Source organism: Octopus bimaculoides, chromosome 6, assembly GCF_001194135.2.
Source record: "Octopus bimaculoides isolate UCB-OBI-ISO-001 chromosome 6, ASM119413v2, whole genome shotgun sequence".
NCBI classification, from domain to species: Eukaryota; Metazoa; Mollusca; class Cephalopoda; order Octopoda; family Octopodidae; genus Octopus; species Octopus bimaculoides.
Genome location: NC_068986.1, coordinates 22,645,977 through 22,667,675, shown reverse-complemented (window position 1 = coordinate 22,667,675; position 21,699 = coordinate 22,645,977). Strand labels below are relative to the sequence as shown.

Below are 21,699 nucleotides of genomic sequence, written 5' to 3'. Positions count from 1 at the left end.
TGACTGTAAGAAATAATAAAAGAATAAATAATGCAGAACTTTACAAAAAAAAAAAAGAGACAGTCATCATATATCATAGCACATTAATGATTTCCAATTTTTGTGTCATCACCATTATAAAAACTTAGTGTTTACAGTTTTACATATTTTCATTAAACCCTGACCACAAGATATCTTGTGAAGACTAAAATTGCAAACTAAGTCATGGATAACAGCTGAATAAATATTTTAAAGAGTTTCAGTGTGGTTGTAGTCACTGAACTACAACCATACTGGAGCACCATTTTCAAGGGCTTTAGTCAATCATTTTGACACCTGTACTTACATACTCTTGTACTTAATGATCATTATCAAATATTTAAGTTTAACCTGCATATAACATGAGAGTGGGTTTACACACATGCATTCCTGACAAGTTTCTGTACTGTCCCAGTCTACAAAATTTCACTCACAAGTTACCTCTCCAAGGTACCACACAAAGAATCAAACCAGAATCATTTGGTTGCAAAGCAAAACCTCTTTACATAACTATTTTATCACCCATTGTTGACATCACATCCATACCTGTGTCCACACACACACACACACACACACAAAATTAGATGTTGACTCTTACCTGTGACCTGAAGTTGACAGTACTGTGGACTGCAACTGCCTGCAGATGCCTCACCCATACTGTTAGATTTTCAATAGAGCCACTGAGCTATGAAAAATAAAATTAAAATAATATAAACAAGAAGGTAAAATAATACAGTTTATCTTTAAGCAAATGTCAATCTTTTGTACAGGCAATACCAAAGCATAAAACATTTATAAAGAAAACTAGGTTGTGTGTACATGTATACTGACATTATTCAATGCATATTTATAAATTAATCAAGGGAAGGGAAACTGTGCCCATGACCTATTATAACCTTTTCAAATTAATGAACATTTATAGGTCAAGGTCTTTCAGGGAAAATAAAAACAGAGAGATAGAAAAGAAGGAAATAGAGACTCTGGTCAAATGCTTGTAAATGTCACAAATGCACCTAAGGACCAGGTGTGAGTATTAAATTTTGTGTGCATATTTGTGTATGAAAGTGCAACTGAATGCTCTATATGCTAATTCAAAAAGAAGAATATAACATCCAAACATCCACCATAGAGCAAGGGTAGTTAAACAACAGATTTAATATTTGATAATGGAAGGGGTTTTTGGAAAGACTACAATTCCAAGAATTAGAGTAGACAAGATGCGTGTTAGTGTCTCAGTATGTGTGTGTATTTTCAAATGTTTGCCAGAAAAGATGAGAAAAGCTGCAGGTGCATGTCATATTCATCTAAAGAAATTTGTTAATTGTCCTTCAAGCAAATCTTACCATCCTTGAATGTTTGTCCTTGAAGTAAGTTGTCAGACAGTTTGCTCTCCTTTCTCTTAGTAACAACTATACAATGAAATGGAGTTATCTTCTTGCTGATAAATTAGGAGGAGTAGACTGAGTGAAACCTAATTAATGCTTGAAATAAGATTTGCAGGTGTAAAACCATAAATCTAGCATCTTAAAAATACCACTAGTTGCAGCAAGTGAAAGATTGTCCTTTTACACTAGCATAGGAAAGTACCTTTCTCTCTTCTTTATTTAAGGTAAATAAAATTAAAACAGTGTTTGAGACAAAATTCAAAATGATATGGTGTGGTAGAGTGATAGATTGAAAACAAGAAATTATTAAACTGTAAAATCAATGTCATGAATCTCAGAGAGAGATTAGCTCATGGGAGATAGGTAGAAAGAAACGCTCAAAGAAATCTAGGTAACAGAAAGTTCTAAGAAAGATGGCCTAACAGATGTTGGCTGTTAAGCATAGCAACACCTGGGTTTGGAAACTAAAAATGTAAACACCTCAAAAGACCATCAATCCAGCTGGAAACAAAAAAAAGGCTTCAAGATCTCAATCTAATGTCTATCTCTATTAAAATAATCCTCAGGATTTCAAGCAAATAAAATAAAAATTAATTCTGACTTTGTTCATTTGTGTAGTTGTTGCTTTCAGTAGCTGGTTCTGCATCAAGTGAGAGATGAGCAAATATATTATATTACAGGAACTCTATTAAACCACACTTCAACATACAGAAGATTGGGGGGGGGGGGCATTCTGCATTACATCTTAAAAAGTTTAGCTGACATAGAGCTACAAAAGTGGTTGACAAAATACAAAATTGGTATTTGGATGACTGTATCTACAATTATGGAACAACCATCAGGTTTACATAAGAATCAGGGGTCAGGGCATTGTGTCAAAACCTGGACATTATACAAAGAGTTAAGTGAAGAAATGCCATTCCTATGCTCAATTCTAAAAATTTCACGGTGACATGTTCTCCAATAGTAAACTACATGGGTAAGCAGGATTGCCTAATATAAAAGATCTCGTCAGACAGAAACCTACATTGGACAGGGCATGTTACTTAAAAGATTACCCACACAAATCTTCCTTAAAACACTATGAAAGCCAAACAAGAAAGATTGACATCACCTAAGCTATATGGGCGCCATAAAGATGAATCTGAAAAAAACTGAGATATTCACTTAATGTCATGGAAAGTCGAAGATTACCTGAAAGATGGTGATTAAATAACTTTTCGTCAAGATTATTAGTGACTGGCAATAACAGGAGCAAATGAAAAAAACAAATTTGGCAGACTATCATAAATGGAACCAGTTAAGTTTACTAGCACCATTACAAAATACCATATATTTTAACATACCAGGTGTAATTGTTTTATCTTACCAAAATAACCATGTTCCAGACAGAAAGTTAGCTCAATCATGAAACCCAACTAGTGTTAACTCTTTAATTAAGCTCACAATGCAGAATTCATAACAAAACAATCAATCTAATCCCAAGAAATAATTCAGTGTCTGCAAGTGAAATGGTTTGTTGGCATAGGACAATTGAAACTGTATCAAGCCAACAGCAGAGTCTCTATGTAGCTTAGTCACTTGATCTGCTGGAGGTAGCAATCATATCTCTCTTGAATTACACCATCATGTTTTAGAAAAGGATCCACCAAATTATGTTGTCCTACATCTGTTATACCTAGGTAAAAGACAAGGAAGTGATGCTCATTCAGGGCAGACCAATAATCTGAGAGTAAACAGTTTATCTGATTAAATCAGATGTAAAATTAAAAAAAACAACCAGGAAACATTGGCATATTTAAGACTAAAGTATATATCCATAGGCATGCACATGTATGTACTATTTTACAGTCATTATTCCAATTTAGGAAAGCCTATTGAATTTTGCAACTTTGTTGGAACAATATTTTTTCCTTCTATAATTGAATATCATATCTCCCATAACAGATAATTCCTTAATATTAAATACTAACACTGAAAGAATACTTCTTTTTTTCTTCTTTTCTTTTCTTGCCAAACAAACTTATGTCATGCCTTGAAACACAACCTAGATGCAGTGGTAGATTTTGTGTCAATAAAAAGTCACAAATCGAACGCATTAACTAACCTTTGTAACATACATGTGTATATGCATCAGTGAGAGTGTGTGTGTGGTGTCTTTGTTGCACATGCATAAGCAAAGATATTTTACACCTACATTACCATATATGGATGAGGACAACTGTGTGAAGAGGTGTCACACCCTAACGGTGGAAGGAACCTGTGGAAGAGGTAAACCCAGGAAGACATGGGATGAGGTGGGAAAGCACGACCTTTGAATGTTGGGCCCACAGCGGCAATGACAAGCGACCGAGACCTTTGAGAAAACCTGGCAAATCAAGTGAGATCATAACCATGGACGATGCCAGTGTCACATAACTGGCTCGTTTAAAAGTACCCTTCACTCATCAGGCAATATGCTAGCTTCAGAAGACTTGTTGAGTCAAGTGAAATCATAGTTGTGACCAATGCTAGTGCTGCCTGACTGGCATCCATGCTGGTGGCATGTAAAAGGCACCATTTGAGCATGGTTGATGCCAGTGCCGCCTGGCTGGACCCCATGCCAGTGGCACATAAAAAGCACCCACTACATTCTCAGAGTGGTTTTAGGATGAGCATCCAGCTGTAGAAACCTTGCCCGTTCAAATTGGAGCCTGATGCAGCCAGACCTCAGTCAAACCGTCCAACCCATGCCAGCATGGAAAGCGGACATTAAATGATGATAATGATGATTACTAGCATAAATGGTGTGGTTAACAAATTCAAGAGATTTGCATTTTATTTGGAACAAGCTAATCATTCAAATGTGAAGTAGAAACAACAAGCTAAAGTAATGTACAATGTATAAGATAGTGAGCTACTCTAAAAGGAACAGTACATATTGAATCTTTTAGCTCATGACTTGCACAACAGGTGTAAAACTGAACAGAAATAGCTGAATGAACACCACTAGAGTATATGGCAACAAGGATATAAAACTGTAATTGGAGTGTGTTGAAGAACACTGATTGGCTTAATTTAACCATGCAATGAGTGACTAAAATTTCACACCAGGATTGTATAAAAACTAACAAACAAAGGAAATAACTCCAATAGGATTAACAACCATAGACTTTTGAAAAATATAGGGAATGTAATATGAGAGTGGACCTCATTCTTAAAGCCAATAGGTGAAAGAAATGGGAATATTCAAACTTAGAAATCACTATCAGTATTATTCTTGTTGAAGAAGAATAAATTTGCATTCTACAAAAGTATGGAGTAACCATTCAGATTAATGCAAAATCGTTTTTATTATAACTGATATAAAAACAAACATTTATTTATTTATATATATATATATATATATATATATATATATATTCATTCTGTTGTGTCTGGGGAGAGTCATTTTCTTTTTGTGCCTTATAATTTAACACACTCACCGGTAAAATTTCCACTTATTTCTTATTTTTATTTTCCTAAAATTTTCATTGCATCTTGCAACCTTTTCAATAGTCTTGTTAAATTATAAGGCACAAAAAGAAAATGACTCTCCCCAGACACAACAGAATATGCTTCAACACACGAACTCGCATAAAGAATCTTGCAAACCAAATCCAAAAACAATATATATATAGTGAAGGTTATGAATATCAACAATATGGTCAAGGAACAATACCTCAGGGGAGCGTTCTGCATATGTTAAGCATGCAGATTTCATATATGTAATACATGTAATATGAGTAGAAAAACTTCAGTTAACTAAGATTACTCATGCATTTAGTAGACTAAAAGCTCCTTCTAGTTGTGCTTAAAATCTAAAGTCAATAAAGAAGGAACAATAACTCCAATATGATTCATCAATTGCAAATTTTGGAAAATTTCGGAAATGGACAGGCATGGTCATGCAGTTAAAAATCTTGCTTCCCAATCATGTGGTCTCAGTTTCAGTCCCATTGTAGGGTACCTAGAGCAAATGTTTTCTACTACAGCCCTTGGCCTAGTGAGTGGATTTGGTAGACAGAAACTGAAATTAGTGTCCATCTGTCTGTCTCCTGGCTTTGTTATCATATGATGGTTGTAAGCAATCCTCATTCTCATACAAGGTATCATTCATTTCCAATCATCCATAAAAAAAACATGTCTGGGCATGGGAAAATATTACCTTGCTTGGTAACAGGTGAGAGTAGGCAACTGGAAGCTGTAGACAATCTGCCTCAATAAATTATTTCTAACACATGCAAGCATGGAAAAGTGGGCATTAAAATGATGATGAGGAAGATGCAGTAAGGGAGAGGATTTGGTCTTCAAAATCAGTTGGTGAAACTATAAAGGTATGACTAAAAGTGATCATAATTGGTAAGATGTGCTTTGCTAAAGAGGCTGAATAAGACCAAAACACCTCAGTTATTTTTACCAGTTGCCTTTTTAAAGAGCAGATCTACTTCTATACTGCATTTTCTCTTTTTCCTCCCTATAATTTAAATGAATAGCTTTTAGTAGAATTATCCTCTTGTTGTAAGTAAATTGTAGGCACCACTACATGGAAATTTTATCTACTAATTGCATAGAGAATTTTTTATTTCTTTATTGCCCACAAGGGGCTAAACATAGAGGGGACAAACAAGGACAGACAAAGGGATTAAGTCGATTACATCGACCCCAGTGCATAACTGGTACTTAATTTATCGATCCCGAAAGGATGAAAGGCAAAGTCGACCTCGGCGGAATTTGAACTCAGAATTCAACGGCAGACATAACAGATAATTTCTGTTAATCAAAGCGCGCATGCGTGTGCGTCCTGTTTTGTTTTGTTTTTTGCATTCAGTATGCAGAACTCTTCCCTGAGGTATTTCACTTCAGCCATATTGTTGATATAATAGGAAAGCTCTAGTTGAGAAGCATGACAATGAGGAACTAAGTAGAGCATTAAAGAAAACATAAATAAGAGTTCTGTTTTTCTAAAGCATACCTACAGAAATTGTAGAAAGTATCTTCTGATATCTAATAGTAAGTGAGAAAGAAAAGCCTGTCGTGTTATTTGCATGTCATCACTCAGCTATAGCAAGCAACAACACAAAGGATATAGAACAGCAAACATATTTGATTTTAAGTAGGCTGGCTTATTATATAACATCATATAAACTGCTACTGACTTATTTTTAGTTGTCATCTTCAAAACAGCTTTGTCTGAAAAACAACTGGGTAGATTTACTTCAACTGTTCATGTATAAATGTAGAAAGTATAGGTGGATGCAAAAGTTTTTTGCTAAAAGTAAACACACACACGATAAAGAATGTCTTATATACAAATGTGTGTGTGTGTGTGTGTTTGTACACATATACGAACAAGATACTCTGAGCAGGTAAATTGTGAAAATAAACAGGTGTGTTAAGAAAGTAATGATGAAAATATAATATTTTGACAAATATAAAAAAAGAAGCTTGTGTAATTAATTATGAATGAAATGAAACAGGACTTACACTAGTTTCAAGTGAAAATACAAACTAAGATTGTACTAACAGAAGTTAGCTTTATTATTACTTTTAAAATCAATTTTCTGAACAGTGATATTGCTGGTTGTACGTTTCTGGAATTAGTGAAAGAAAATTGTATGGAAGCCCATTGTGTGTGTGCATGTATGCATATGTGTGAATGTTTACTATTTATGCTTGGCCATGGGGAAATATTACCTTACTTGGAAACAGGTGAGGCGACAGGAAACATGGAAAAATGAACATTGAAATATTAAGATGATGATGATGATATATAGATAAAATAAAGGTTACAACAGCATGGCAGTAATAATGGTTTTGTAGCATGAAGCAAAGCAGGCCTTGCCATCCACTCAAGAAGACACATAGTGAATGATCCACAAGCACTCAAGCTTGAGTCCTCAACTTGTTCCTTTTGCCAAAAAGGCTTGCAAGGCACCAGCAGGCCTCAAGAGATACATTCACGTCCATAGAACATGATTAACACTTTATTTTACTGGACCCTCATTTGTAGTTCACGACAACAGAATCCATCACGCATGTGTGTATGTGTTTATATATGTAGCAGAGTTGTGCACAGTTTCTGTTTACCGAGTTCTATTCACAAAGCATTTGTTAATCCAAGGTTATAGTAAAAGATACTGGTTTAAAGTCCTGCACAATGGGATAACACCCAGAACCACATGGTTATTATGTGGACTTCTTAAACAGCTGCATAATCCATGTGGGAAATACTAAAATCTGTTAGTTAGTCCAGCTAACCAACCTGAATCCAAATTTTAACAAATGTATTAGACATATAAACATGACTATATAAGATAAAGACTACAACAGCATAGCAGTAATAATGAAGAACAGTGAAACAGCTGAAAATAGGATAGATGTCTAACTAAAAAAAGCTTGTTTCAGTTATGAATTAATCTGACCAGCAGTTAGGTCTGTCTATGAAAATAGTGGAAAACTGATCAGGATTAATGTGTCTAGTAATAAGTTTGAATGCAATATTTTGTACTAAAAGTGCAGAAATAGCAAAATAGGACAATGAACGAGAGAAGTCAATAGAACTTACTGAGGAAGATAATGAAACATAAATCTAATTAGTTTGTTCACTTTATTTTAATAAATCGGTTGTGTAATTAAGGTGGAAAGTTGTTAGGTACAACAAGATGACAAGATAAAAGCATAATACAGCTTTTGTGTGCCATTGGCTTATCAATGGATGGAACTTATATTTACTTCAGATGACATCTCTGTAAACATTTTACCAGTCGCACATCATCATTAGTGTTGTGTTACGATAAAAGTGTCATCTCATTGTAAAAGACTTGCTCCAATCAAAACGTGTGTAAAAATCCAAAATTAACAGAACCATTCAAATTCATGCTGGCATGGAAATCTGATGTAAAATCATTCCAAAACAAAATAAGTCCATGTTATGAAGACAGGTGTTGATATATTGATCTTCCTTCAACAACAGGTAAACTTATAAAACCGTGATCCATGATGACTGTTTCAATCGCTGCATAGATCACACTGTCAATGTTATGAAGAATGGTCTGAACATCACAAAGACTTCTGTAGTTTTAGTGTTTATGTCTATTTAAGAAATCAATTCTTTACTCTCATTTGGATATATCATAATAACACAAAGAAATCACTTATCAAATTACACATTTCTCAAATATAAAAAATAAAAAGTTAATGAAGGTGCTCCAGTATTGTTTTAAACATAATGACTAAAAATTAGAATTACAGTTTTTAAAGAGATATATTTGATTTTCACAGCCATACATTAACCAGTTTTAATTAAATAAACAGGAGCAGACATATTTGTATGGTTAAGAAGTTCACTTTCCAACTAAGTGGTCTCTGGTTCAGTCTCAGTGCACAGCATCTTGGCCAAATGTCTTCTACTCTAGCCTGGTACACAGAAACAGAAAAAGAAACCAATTGCATGCGTGCACATGTATGTCAGTGTCTGTTAACCACTGATATTCAGTTGTTTAGAAGTCATGGCATTCTCTGCAAGGGTCAGTATTGAGAAAGGCATGTGCCTATAAAACAATGCCTCAGTAAGATATTTGTCTAATTCATTCTAGCACAGCAAAATTGGACATAAAATTAATGAATCACCCTAAAATAAAATTAAATACACTCTCAGAATTTAACTGAACATTTCATCTGTATTTTTTTTAATCTGAAAGATATTTGCACAATTTCAAATAAATAACACACATTTTTTTCCTTCCTCTTTATTCTTTCTCATTTCAGATAAAAGATTAATCCAGTTAAATAAGCTTATCTCATGATAGGGTGTCTCAATGTCAACTAAGTGTGATTATTTTTATTATCATTATTTGTAGCTTAAACTCAAACATACAGTATCAATCCAATAAAGTCGATGAAATAATCTAGAGATACAAACAATTCATGCACTGCATAGTTAATATAAAAACATATATTGAAATAAATTCAAGGATTCCCTCTGATTAAATATGAATCTAGAATCAACATAATTATCAATTTTAAGTAATTCCAATATTAATGAGAGCTTAAGTGAAGCAGAATTTTGATATGGTTGAAACTCTCTGAACTAACAGTTGGGACTAAACCAAAAATCAAACATGCTAAATATGATTGAGGAACTGACTAAATCTTTCAGTAGATTACAAGAGAAAAGAGTGGAAAAGTCAGTTGTATGAATATTTACAATTAGGAAATTGAATCATGGAACTGTTCATAAATTTAGATTAAAATGGCAAAATTTGCACAAATTGTAGAAGCTGAGTTCAATTTCCACTAGAGATTTATTTCTCTTTGGAGTTTATAAGAGAAGAATTTTAATATATTATCATATTGAATCATTTAACTGTGTTACAACCAAAAAGAAAAATGAGAACTTTGAATATCTTCAGAAAGAAAATCAATTACTCAGATTATTCCAAGACTTTATCAGTCAATCATAATTACAATAAATTACAATCTATTTATAACATTTTGCTAGAGTGATTAACTAAATGGTCTTAATTCTATCGAAGAGACCTTTAAAACAGATAATTTTTAATTCATAATTTACCCTTGAATCCCTATATTAAATCGTAATTTAATTAATTTATATTCATTTTTGAATCTCAGAGCAGAAGATATGGCAAAGAATAGGATCGCAATAATGAACAAAGAAAAAACAAAATGAGGTCTAAAAACAACTGATAAAACAAAATGAGGTGAAATATAGAAAGTCTTCATACATGATATATATTTATGATACTGTTGTACTGACATGTTTTAACAAAAGGCACAAAAGCATGAGATTGGAGACTTATTTAAAAAGAATCACCCACCCGCCCACATACTCATATACACACACACTCTCTCTCTCTCTTTCTCTCTCTCTCTCTTTCTCTCTCTCTCTCTCTCTCTCTCCTACAAAAATTATACCAGCCTTTATTCTTTTAACACACTGGTGTCATACACTTACAATGTAAACACTTACACAACCTCCAGGAACAGAGATTTCAAAACAATCTCCAATTGGGATATGATGATGATCTTGTCTCTTCAATAGCACAAAGACTCAGTTACTACATATACCAATGAAAGTCTTATACCATGCTCTTCTTATAAACAACACACAAATAAACCATGAAAATTATGACAAAAATGCTGAGCACCACAATCTCAAAATTGTTTCACATATATATATATATATATCACTATTAAAATCATATCCTAAAGACAAGGCTCTTGCTTTAGGAAAAAAAAAAAAGAATATCCCAGTTCTATTCAGTAGCAAATTCTTTACATAATCTTAGAGTAATCCCACTATGTAATACTGATTATATGTATGGGATGGTGCTGCAGTTAGGGTGTTTGGATTATTGGGAAAACCACAATCACTAGCACATTACAACAACAGATTCACAGACCATTGTTTCTTCTGACTGCCTCCTATACCTCTAACAGATGCTCTACATCACATACCCACACAATCCTAACTAATGCATCCCTCCTTCCTTTGTACCCAGACTATATTTCTGTCCCAACAGATCCAGTTCTAAGTGTACACATTGTCTGAGTATTCTTCCTCAGGTCTGCAACTCTTGCAAATAAATTCCCTCTCTATCCATGTTCCCCCACTCCCCACCCGGGTAGACACTGATCTACACAAGTTCAAAATGAACATGAGCCACATTGGTTTTGTCAGTCTGGTAGCACATTCAGAGACGAAGGTCTCTTGCTATCTTCTTCTGACTAAATTAAAATATAAAAAAAAAAAGAAGGAACTCTACAAAATAAATTTCAATGCAGGTAATGCATTTTTTGGTGTAGATTTACCAATCACCACTGACTGATGAATCAAAAACCATTACCAACTAATGTAAACTAGAGAGAGAGAAACAGAGAAAATAGAAAAACAGGGCTTAATTAAAGATATACAAAGATATTGAGAGATGAGACAAAGAAACAAATATAAATAAAATAAATAGTGAAGATAGTTATATAACTTTAACTAGGACAAGATATGATCTTGTCTCACATGTGAATTCAGTGGGTATATATAAAAGACTAATTAGTCTATTCACTCGTTTTGAGCAACATAGATTAAAGCAACATTCAGTTTTTGTCTCATTGACATTAAGAGAAAATGTTTTGAGAGAGAAAAAAAAATGAAAAACTGAAGATAGAAATTTTGTGAAAACTATTGAGAGAAAGAGTGAAGAAAGTAATAATAGAAAGAATGAAGATGATAAATACAGGAAGGATGATGATAAAGAGAAAAAGAATAAACTAAATTAAAGAAAGATAGAATGAAGAAATAATATTTTTAAAAAAGCAGAAAAAAAATAAAGACTGAGAAAACGAAAGATAAATAAATGGAAGACAGAACAAATGAAGAAATTAATTTTAAAAATGAAGAAATTGGATAATGATGAAACTAAAGATAGAAAGAATGAAGAAACTAATAAAAGAATGAATAGAGAAGCTAAAGAGAATAAAGAAATTAAAGAATGAATGAATGAAGGAATTAACTTCTTTTGTTACTATATTTCTGTTGAAATATGCCGCCATTGTTTCATTTAATTTTAAAAAGTAACAAAGATTTTTAGTAAAACAACTCATTATTAAGCTGGTGTTAGAACATAAATTAACACAAAATTTTTGATGGAAGGTTTTAGTTTAGAATGATTTAAAACAATAATTTAGTATCATAGAATCAGGGGGTCAGTCTCAGGCAGGTTGATAACAAAAAGGTTAAAGTTAGAAAGTTAAAAGAAAAAAATAAAAGAAACAAAGAGATTCTATATAAAACAAAAAAACTTGATGAATTAAAAGGGAAAAAAAGCAAATCGATGGACAAATGAAAGAATTTAAACATTTAAATGAAAATAAAAGTTTTAAAAAAAAAAGCAAAAATACAAAAGAGTCAAAGGAAGAAAATCAAATCAAACTGTAAACAACAGCTATATTTGAAATCAATTAAAGAGTTTGATTTTGTCTGCTCATCAAATTACAATTATAATGTAATTGCAGTGAGACATGATATTTGGCCATGTTGATTTCTCTCCAGCTCTTTGACATTAAATGGCGATATAGACATTGTTTGAAAGCTGTTTGGTCTCACACAATCCACCTAGTAGCTGCCTGATCCCGCTCTCATTGCTAAACCCTTTCATGACTATATTTCTAATGAAATACAGTGATTTTGTTCCAATTAATTCAAGAGATAATGAAACATTCGGAGAGACTTAATAAAATAACCTCATTACTTCATTGTTAAACTGGTCTTTGGAACACTGTATTCTTTAACATGTTTCGGTCATTCAACTCCAAAATGCCGAGAAAAGTGCCTAGAAATTTTTGTTGTCAATCATACAGATCCCAGTATATATTTTTAAGTCTGGTACTGATCTTAACAATCACTAATTTTTGCAATACTAAGTTATAGAACATAAAGAAAGATACCTGTTTTTGTTATTTCACTTTTCCCCCACCAAGCAGTGCTAATATATAGACAGACATAAACATACAAATACATGTAAGTACACACAACTCCTGTCTACCAATTTCAGTCACAAAACATATTGGTCAACCCAGGGTTATAGAAGACACTTGCTCAAGATATCACTTGGTGGGACTAAACTCAAGACCATGTGAGTGTAAGGTGAACTTCTCAACAATAAAGCCATAAACACAACTACATATATAGCTAAAAGTATTTACATAAAATTACAATGGAAAGTTTTAATTAAGAATTAAGTACATTAAAAAAAATGACCTTGGGAGACTTAGTGTCAAAAAGAGTTTTAAGTTGGTGACATGAATTCAAACTGTTAAATAATTAAAAACTTAAAGAGTGACAATATATTTTCCAAGGGTAACTGACATGAGGCAAATATTGAAGAGCTGTTTAATATCTAGTTTGGTGTAAGGTCAAATCAGAATGGTGGTTGATTTTGCATTTCATTCCTCTTGAGTTGACAAAATATCTACCAATGAATTTTCCTTTTCTTTTTTTCTTTTTTTTTCAACCACTTAATCAGGAAGAAAAGGGAAGGGTACCACCTAATGCCCTTAATTTTTTTTTTTTTTTTTTTTTTCAGGGCTTCTAAAACTGGTGGGCAGAAAGAAGAAAAGAAGAAGTCATCCTCACAAACTGGAAACCTGGTCTGAATATTTGCCAAAGAGTGAACTCCACTAAAGGCACACAGTGGCATTAAACTGAGCAACCGATTAAGTCTAGCACCTCAGAACTCGGAATACAAAGAACCAGAATAAATGCCACAAGGCTTCTCATCTGATGTGCTAACAATCCAGCAATCTGTCTATCATTCTAAACGGATCCCCCCTCTCTTTTTTTTTTTTTTCTTGCTATGAATGAAGGACAAAGATGACCTCAGCAGTATTTAGATTCAGTACTAACAAAGCCGGAACAAATACTACAAAACATTTTCTCCTTCTCCATTGCTCTAATGACTCTTCCAATTTGCCACCTACAAATGATTTAGTCCAAAAATGACATTTTTTAATCTATAGCAAAACCACCTTTGCTGTTTTAATATTTTTCTGATGTTGCATTATTAGAACAGCAAAGATTATTCTGATTATTAATCTCAGCTTTCTGTTGCTTACAACATCATCACCACACCTTTTTCAATAACAAGCTGACACGAGATAGATCAATACTTACTCGACATTATTTGCTGTTAAGGTCAATGCACTTGAGTCGCATAACTAAGTCACTCAATAACAAGACCTCAGAGATTTGTCCTGAAATCTGCAGTTAATATGACTATTACAGTTTGTAGCCTTGAGTGGCCCGAGTTACTCAATCAAATTCCCATTACATCACCAGTAAATTACACTGACATCAGAAATCTCCAATATGTTTTCTCATTTTTAAAGATGACACAAAATTACCTCCTTCTGCTACTCTCTAATACTGGTATACATGAGCTCCAAATCTAGTCTAATCAACTCAGATCCTAGCTTAAGCACTTCTACTCAGATACTCCCATCCCAGCATCCTTGCAGTGTTCAATCCTCTATGTCCTGCATCAATCACTATATCCAGTCCTTCTTCCTCAAAATATCTTCCCTCTGGAATTCTCTCCTTGCTCATGTCCTTTCTGCAACATTCAAGAGGAACATTATTAGCATCAATCTCTCTGGTCCAGGAAGGCCTGCAAAGACCACAGATAATGGTCTCTTCCTCCAGACACAACAAGTAAAGAGAGAAACATTTTTTCTTCTTTTTATATATATAAATATGTAAGTTAAGATCTTTTGGCTTTTCCCTTTATTCGTTTTGACTACTTTTAAAATTAAATAATAATAATAATAATAATAATAATCCTTTCCATTACAGGCACAAGGCCTGAAATTTTAAGGAGCTGAGGTGAGTCAGTTACATTGGCCCCAATTCTAAACTGTTATTATTTTATCAACTCTGAAATGATGAAAGTCAAAGTTGACCTCAGCAAAATATGAACTGAGAACAAAAGACAGACAAAACGCTTCTAAACATTTTGTTCGCTGTGCTATTGATTCTGCAAGCTCACCACCTTAATAATAATAATAAATAATAATTTAAGGCAGCGAGCTGGCAGAATCGTTAGCACACCGGGTGAAATGCTTTGCGGTATTTCGTCTGTTGCAACGTTCTGAGTTCAAATTCCGCTGAGGTCAACTTTGCCTTTCATCCTTTCAGGGTCGATTAAATAAGTACCAGTTACGCACTGAGGTCGATGTAATCGACTTAAACCCTTTGTCTGTCCTTGTTTGTCCCCTCTATGTTTAGCCCATTGTAGGCAATAAAGAAATAAATAATAATGCAGCATGGAATTTTGTCAGTGAACTGGTTTCAAAGCAACGAAAATATTTTGGCAAATTAAATTTAAATGTTGAAGTGAATCTAACGATTTTGGTGTGTTTTTAAATGGCTTATAAGCACCTTCCATGCTGCAATTGTTTTGTTTCAGCACACGATCTCAGATCAGGTCACTTGCTATGCAAGTAACATCTCCGTAATAATCCTTTCTATTAAAGGCACAAGGCCTGAAATTTTGGGGGAGGGAACTAGTCAATTACATCAATCCCAGTGTTTCACTGGTACTCAATTTATTGACCCCGAAAGGATGAAAAGCAAAGTCAACCTTGGTGGAATTTGAACTCAGAACATAAAGACAAACGAAATGCTGGTAAGCATTTTGCCCAGGATGCTAACGATTCTCCCAACTGTGCAGTACAGCCAGTTTGTACCTGACTCCTCCAGATACTTTACCTTTATCTCTAAATCCATTATTTCACTAGCATCTCAATCTATTAAGATAAAAACGTTAATGAACATTTATTTCTTAAGTGTCTTCAAAGACAGACGTCTGCACATTTCACCTAATTCCCTTATCAAAGACAGAACAGCTGAGAATCATTAAAGTAATGAAGGACATGCTGATGGCATTACTACCTGAACAATGCACATAATTCTGTTGCACCAGTTTTACCTGACTGACAAACACAAGCTTTGCCACTCCCATTCCACAAGTTAAGTAGTTAATGATAGGAACAGCATCTCAGTGTGAAATAATTATTCCAACAAATATCAAACCAACCAAGCTTGCATTGCAAAATTACTGTAAAAAAGTTTAGTTATACCTATCTATCATACAGCATTACAGCTAGATCAATTTCAATGACAGGTTTTAGAAAATGTTGATACAATATATTGTCTGCTCTGATTTGATAGTGTTTACACATTGTCCAATGGTTGTACCTAATAACACATTCATGAACTTGTATGTAATTCAATTTGCCCAAGCCTGAACAGCTAGACATGATGTGGTTCATTGTTTACAGACACTTATTACACAATCCACATTTATATTCCACTTAGTTGGTTTTGTTGTAAATGGCTTTATTGAATCCCAAGACTTTTGGAATATGGATTACAGTTGATTATTCTCTGTAATTTACTTTTAGTCTAAAACCATTCATATATAAGCGATAACACTTATCTGTTAATCTACTGGTTTCACATTACCATCTTCATCATAGTCATCACCATCATGGCATCACTGTCATCGCCACATAAAAATCAGCACAATTCTAAAATCTCAGCAAATAAAATGCATAGTTAAATCTAAATATTCATTATTATTAATACTGTTGTTGTTGCTGTTGTTGTTGTTGTTAACCTCAGGTCATCTTTGATTGAGCAGATCTATGATGAAACGTGTTCTTGCCCTGATCTCATATTTTAGGGATATATAGAGCTGTATCATCTAAAGCTTTCTTTCCCTACTTGAGATGGATTTTAGGGAGATTTGGCTGCTATTTCCAGCAGGTTGAGCAAGTGCAGACAGAGATTTCCTCCTAACTGGTACAGTCAGAGGAGGAGGAGTGGAACCAATTAATATTGCAAGCTTGCCCTGACTGATTAAGGGTGATTTGAGCTTCTGTAGAATATCTGTATGGGAAATGTAGGCAGGCAGACAATTCTAATGGGTTACACATTTCTTAAAAAAAAGAAAAAAAGATTGGAAAAAAAAAAGTGGGGGTTAAGGAGAGTGAGGAGGAGAGCAACGGGTGATATACAGCTTGGTTCTTAAACCAAAGGAACATAAACACTTGCCAGGGCTGAAATATTTTCTAGCTCTGAAATGAAAACCTAGCATTTGAAATCTAGTTTTGGTAACACACACTCTGCAGGATTATAGAAGGCAACAAAAAGCAACACTCGAATATGCTGACTCTTGAATCATTACAAAAAGATAAAAGCCGTCAGCACTCTTCCAAAAACCTAATAGATTGTGTGTTATATATACATCTATTTTAGATACAACAAAAGGAACAGAGAAAGAAAAATAAATAATGCAAAATAAAACCAATATAAGCAAAAATGGCAACACATTTGCAATTCCACAAAGAAAAATTTATGACAAATGCACTACCTTTGAATATTTATTAAGCCACTTGGAAATATTAAAGAAAATGAACAGTAAATCAAATTTCAACTAGTTCATGATGATATTTTCATCAGGTCACGATTAAGATATCAAATTAACACTCTGAACTGATTTCAAAGATTAACTTTAACCCTTCCTCTAATTATAGACTAATAACATGGACATTCCCCCACTCCTTCCTGTATCCTCACCTCTCTCGTGTTTATTTTGCCATGTTTGTACAAACTAGTGAATTCCAGAAAGATGTGACATTGTATAAGTTCATGTAGAAGGTGGTTTTTATTGCTAACACAAGCTGCGACATAGGAGAGGTGGCTGTGTTTTCAGTTAAATGTCTCAAGTTTACTTTGCTTAAGAGTGTTACTAAATACTAATACGTGTACTTTTGATCAATAGCCCAGTACTTTAACCACACAGCTACTCTCATGAATGTATGCATAGCTTTGATGGGGGGGGGGGACACAGATTTTTATCATTAGCTGGTGTCCTTCATTCTTTGCATAAATTTTCCTAGATACTTTCATTAGACACATTTGAGTTGAAAGAGTCTGCAAGATATCAAATAAATATTGATTCTTTTGTCTAGACACAGAAAAGCTGAGGAGGTATAATCGATCGAATTGACCCCAATATATTACTAGTATTTATTTTATCAAATCCTTATCAACCTTAGACAGATATAAGTTAAAGTCATCCAAAAAGAGTTGAGACTAAATAACTGTATGAATCTAGGAGAATGTAATGTAATGAATTCACAAATGAGCAAGATAGATAAAACTTTAATAAATATAATGTCGTGCACTATATTTTGGTGTCAAATGGCCGCAAATACTATACCTGGTTGAAAAGAACTGGAAATATAATAGTATAAAATGAATATTTTAATTATCATAGTGAAATCACAGGAGAATGAAATCCTACATTGTTAATAGTGATCTTAATCATAAGTTAAAACTTAAACAAGCCATGTTTCTATGATTAATGGAATCAACAGAAAAAAAAAATGTATTTACTATTTCATTTAGTCTAATACAGTTATACCACACTATACCATCAATCATTACACGATCTTATTGAAATTAATTATTAAATTAAATTTTTCTTCAGATATATATGACTTTCTACTCAAGACACATGTAAATGAACATGCGCAAGTACATGCAGTACAAGATATAGCATTAAGAAGGTTGTATGTTTTGGAGAATGAACCTTCACAATAACTCTAATTAATCTTATGAAATAACAGAGGTGAAAAGAAAGAATCAGTGAAATTATATAAAGAATCTACAGTTCAAAAAAAAAAATAATAAATAATAGAAAACAATTTTTGGTAGCAGATGCAGAGAAAAAGCAGCCATCTGCGCATTTTCTCAAGGAAGCTGTGTCACAAACTGATGAGGGGTGGCATTTCATGTTTATCTGACATTTTAGAAAGCTAGAAAAAAATAGGTATCTAAGACAAATATAAACAAACACACGTATGTACATAGAGAATGCATGCACATGTGTGAGCGCATGCATCATTAGTCAATTAACTTTGTGAGTGTTTTGCAGTTCATTCAGACCCTCTGTAGGTCAGTTTGTCATTTTTTTTCTCTCAAGAAGAAATGAGCTCTGGTCACCTGAAGAAGTATGGACTCCACCAGATTTAAATGTCTGAGACATGCCATGGAGCTCAGAGGTTCAAGTGGAGTACTGCGCAAAACTGTGCTTCAGATGACATTTCAGTTTTAAAATAATTTTGCTTTGAAAATGATTTGGTGTGTGTGTGTGCACGTGTACATGCATGTGTGTATGCATCTGCACTTAGTAAGAGGGGTGGGGGAATGTTTGAGATGTTTTGTTACCAGATTTCTGTTGAAATAAACTGTTTTGTCTCAATTTAATTCTAAAAATAATGAAGAAATCAGTAAAATAACCAGAGCTATTAAAGTGGTAAAGTAAATTAATGTGAAATTTCAATGGAAGGTTTCACTTTAGATTATTTCAAACCAGAAAGTTTTATATCGCAGAACTAGGGGGTGGTCTTGGGGGTGGAGTCAATACTGAAAGGGTTGTGCAGAACTGTCAGTAGTGGCTGCTCTACATGTCTGCTGGCTGATTGCTCAGGCAAGCTGTTAGCTAACTTGATAAACAAACATTAATGGTGGTCAGGCAGTGAGTTAGTGATAGGTCATGGAAACGGTGACTACCCAGCAGCAGCAGTTACTGTTCAGCTTCAGGTCCTGAAGTAGGTCTATGACGAAAGGATTTACAAAATGTGACCATCCCTTTTTTTTTTTTTTTTTTTTTTCAGAGTAGGCAGAGTTATATCATGCAATGTCATTTCCTTTATTAATACAAAAGAAGTGTGATTCGGCAAAGATTCGGTTGCTTTTTCTAACTAGTCAGCAACCACACAGAGGTTCAGTTAATGTAGAGGGTGTAATGTTAAGATGGTTGCCATCAGTCTCCCTCTCATTCACTTCCGGGCTTATTCTGTATCATTGCTATTGTTATTAGAAAAACAGCAACGAAGGAGATATTTTATGGCAGTGATATCTGAGGTATGAACATAAACGGCTGGGAATTGTGTATGATCTATTGGCTGTACAGTGTATACTCAGAAGAAAAGGTTAAGGATAGAGAAGTCGAGAAATTGATTAAGCTTCCATCAACCAAATCCACTCACAAGGCTTTGGGTGGTCTGAGGCGAAAAGAAAAGACACTTGCCCAAGGTGCCATGCTGTGGGACTGAACCATGCACACCCATGCATGATAACAAATATGATATAGTCTTGCCAAAAATTGTCACCGATACCAAAACACGCATACACTGCAACAAACCAGAATATGGACTGGAAACATCTGCAATTGCTTGTCAGGAAAAAGTTCAAAACTCAACTGACAGCAAGAAAGGTGACACTAACAAATGTTTTTAGGAATTATCAGGAAAAGGGCTCAACAGTTAATCATTATATGATAAGGCATTGCATATATGACAAGCTAAAGCCTGCAGTTCAAAACAAATGCCTAACACTACAGCTGAAAAGTACTGTATTGTTTACACAACAATGCCCATCCTCATACTACTGTTCACACTGCTGAAATCCTCCAGAAATGGAAATTTGAAGCACTGCAGTTTCCTTCATTATAGTCTTGTGGTGATTTATCTGTGCAGCAGTTAAGATTTAAAAAAAAAAAAAAGGAACATCATTCCCAAGTGTCCAATCAAAGATATTTTGCTTTCATTGTCATAAAAATGTAAGAAAATATTTAATGTCTTCTCCCATTAACACAAAGCTAACCACAGTTGTAACACACTGCTCTATTTCAGTAACCAAATCTTTCTTTTACAGATGCTGGCATACCCATCAAGAACCACAGCCCAGATTCAACAGAAATGCTGAAACTCAGGTTGAAGTAACTGGAGACAAAACCCTGAACAATACAAGTTCATTAATGAAGTACCCCTGTTTTTTACAGCAACGTGTATTACCTATGTTATTTTCAGTTATGTGGGCTGAGCTATTAAAAGTCCCAAGTGCTTTGGACATGAACACAACAGTATTGTTAACAAATATGAACCATTAACCTTTCCACTAAGAGTCAACTTCAGCTCTTATAACAGTTTTCCATTTGTTTTTATTTACTCGTATTTCTCGCAGATTTAAATATAAATTATTGAACTATGTATTTTTACTACCAACCACAAAACTGAAGTGGCAGCTAAGTTGATAAATCATTTCATGTATACAGACAACACAATTACTGTAACAAAACAAAAATACACTACAAATGAAGAAAAACTAAGAAAGAAAAACAGTAAAATAAGCAGTGTATGATGTAACAACAGTGATAATAGGCTACAGATTCCTGAGACTAAAGACATTAATGACGATCATTATGGTTAATCATCACTTAACATCTGCCTTCCATACTGACAAGAGCCAGCCAGAAAGAAGCCTGCGCCAGACTTCTGTAACTGTTTTGACAGGATTTTTACAGCTGGATGCCCTTCCTAACACCAACCACTCAGCAGAGTGGACTTAGGGCTTTTTATGTAGCACAAGCACAGGTGAGATCAGTTTTGGCAGGATCTTTACAGCTTGATGCCCTTCCAAATGCCAACCACTTTACAGTGTGGACTGAGTGCTTTTAAGTGGCACCTGCACTGACAGGATCACCAAGTACTTGCAAGACAAAAAAAATTTCTTTTCAGAGGGGAGGGGGCATTAGAGGAGGCGATTTTGTGTCAGATGATGAAAGGTTATAGTGAGACATAAACAGGTATCTTGCTGTAGAAGAGGTACAAGGTTACCCGGCCAGGGAAGGAG

The 21,699-nt window shown here is 34.1% G+C and overlaps 1 protein-coding gene across 3 annotated transcripts in view; it reads right to left on the bottom strand.

Moving 5' to 3' along the window:
• The window catches only part of LOC106883192 (E3 ubiquitin-protein ligase Su(dx)), a 152,256-nt gene that overhangs the window by 55,979 nt on the left and 74,578 nt on the right, over positions 1 to 21,699 (bottom strand). For all 3 annotated transcript variants that reach the window (XM_052968641.1, XM_052968642.1, XM_052968643.1), the window contains exon 3: positions 617 to 703. In XM_052968641.1, coding sequence (XP_052824601.1) covers positions 617 to 674 — 58 coding nt within the window. In that variant the 5' untranslated portion in view covers positions 675 to 703. The remainder of the gene's footprint in view (positions 1 to 616; positions 704 to 21,699) is intronic.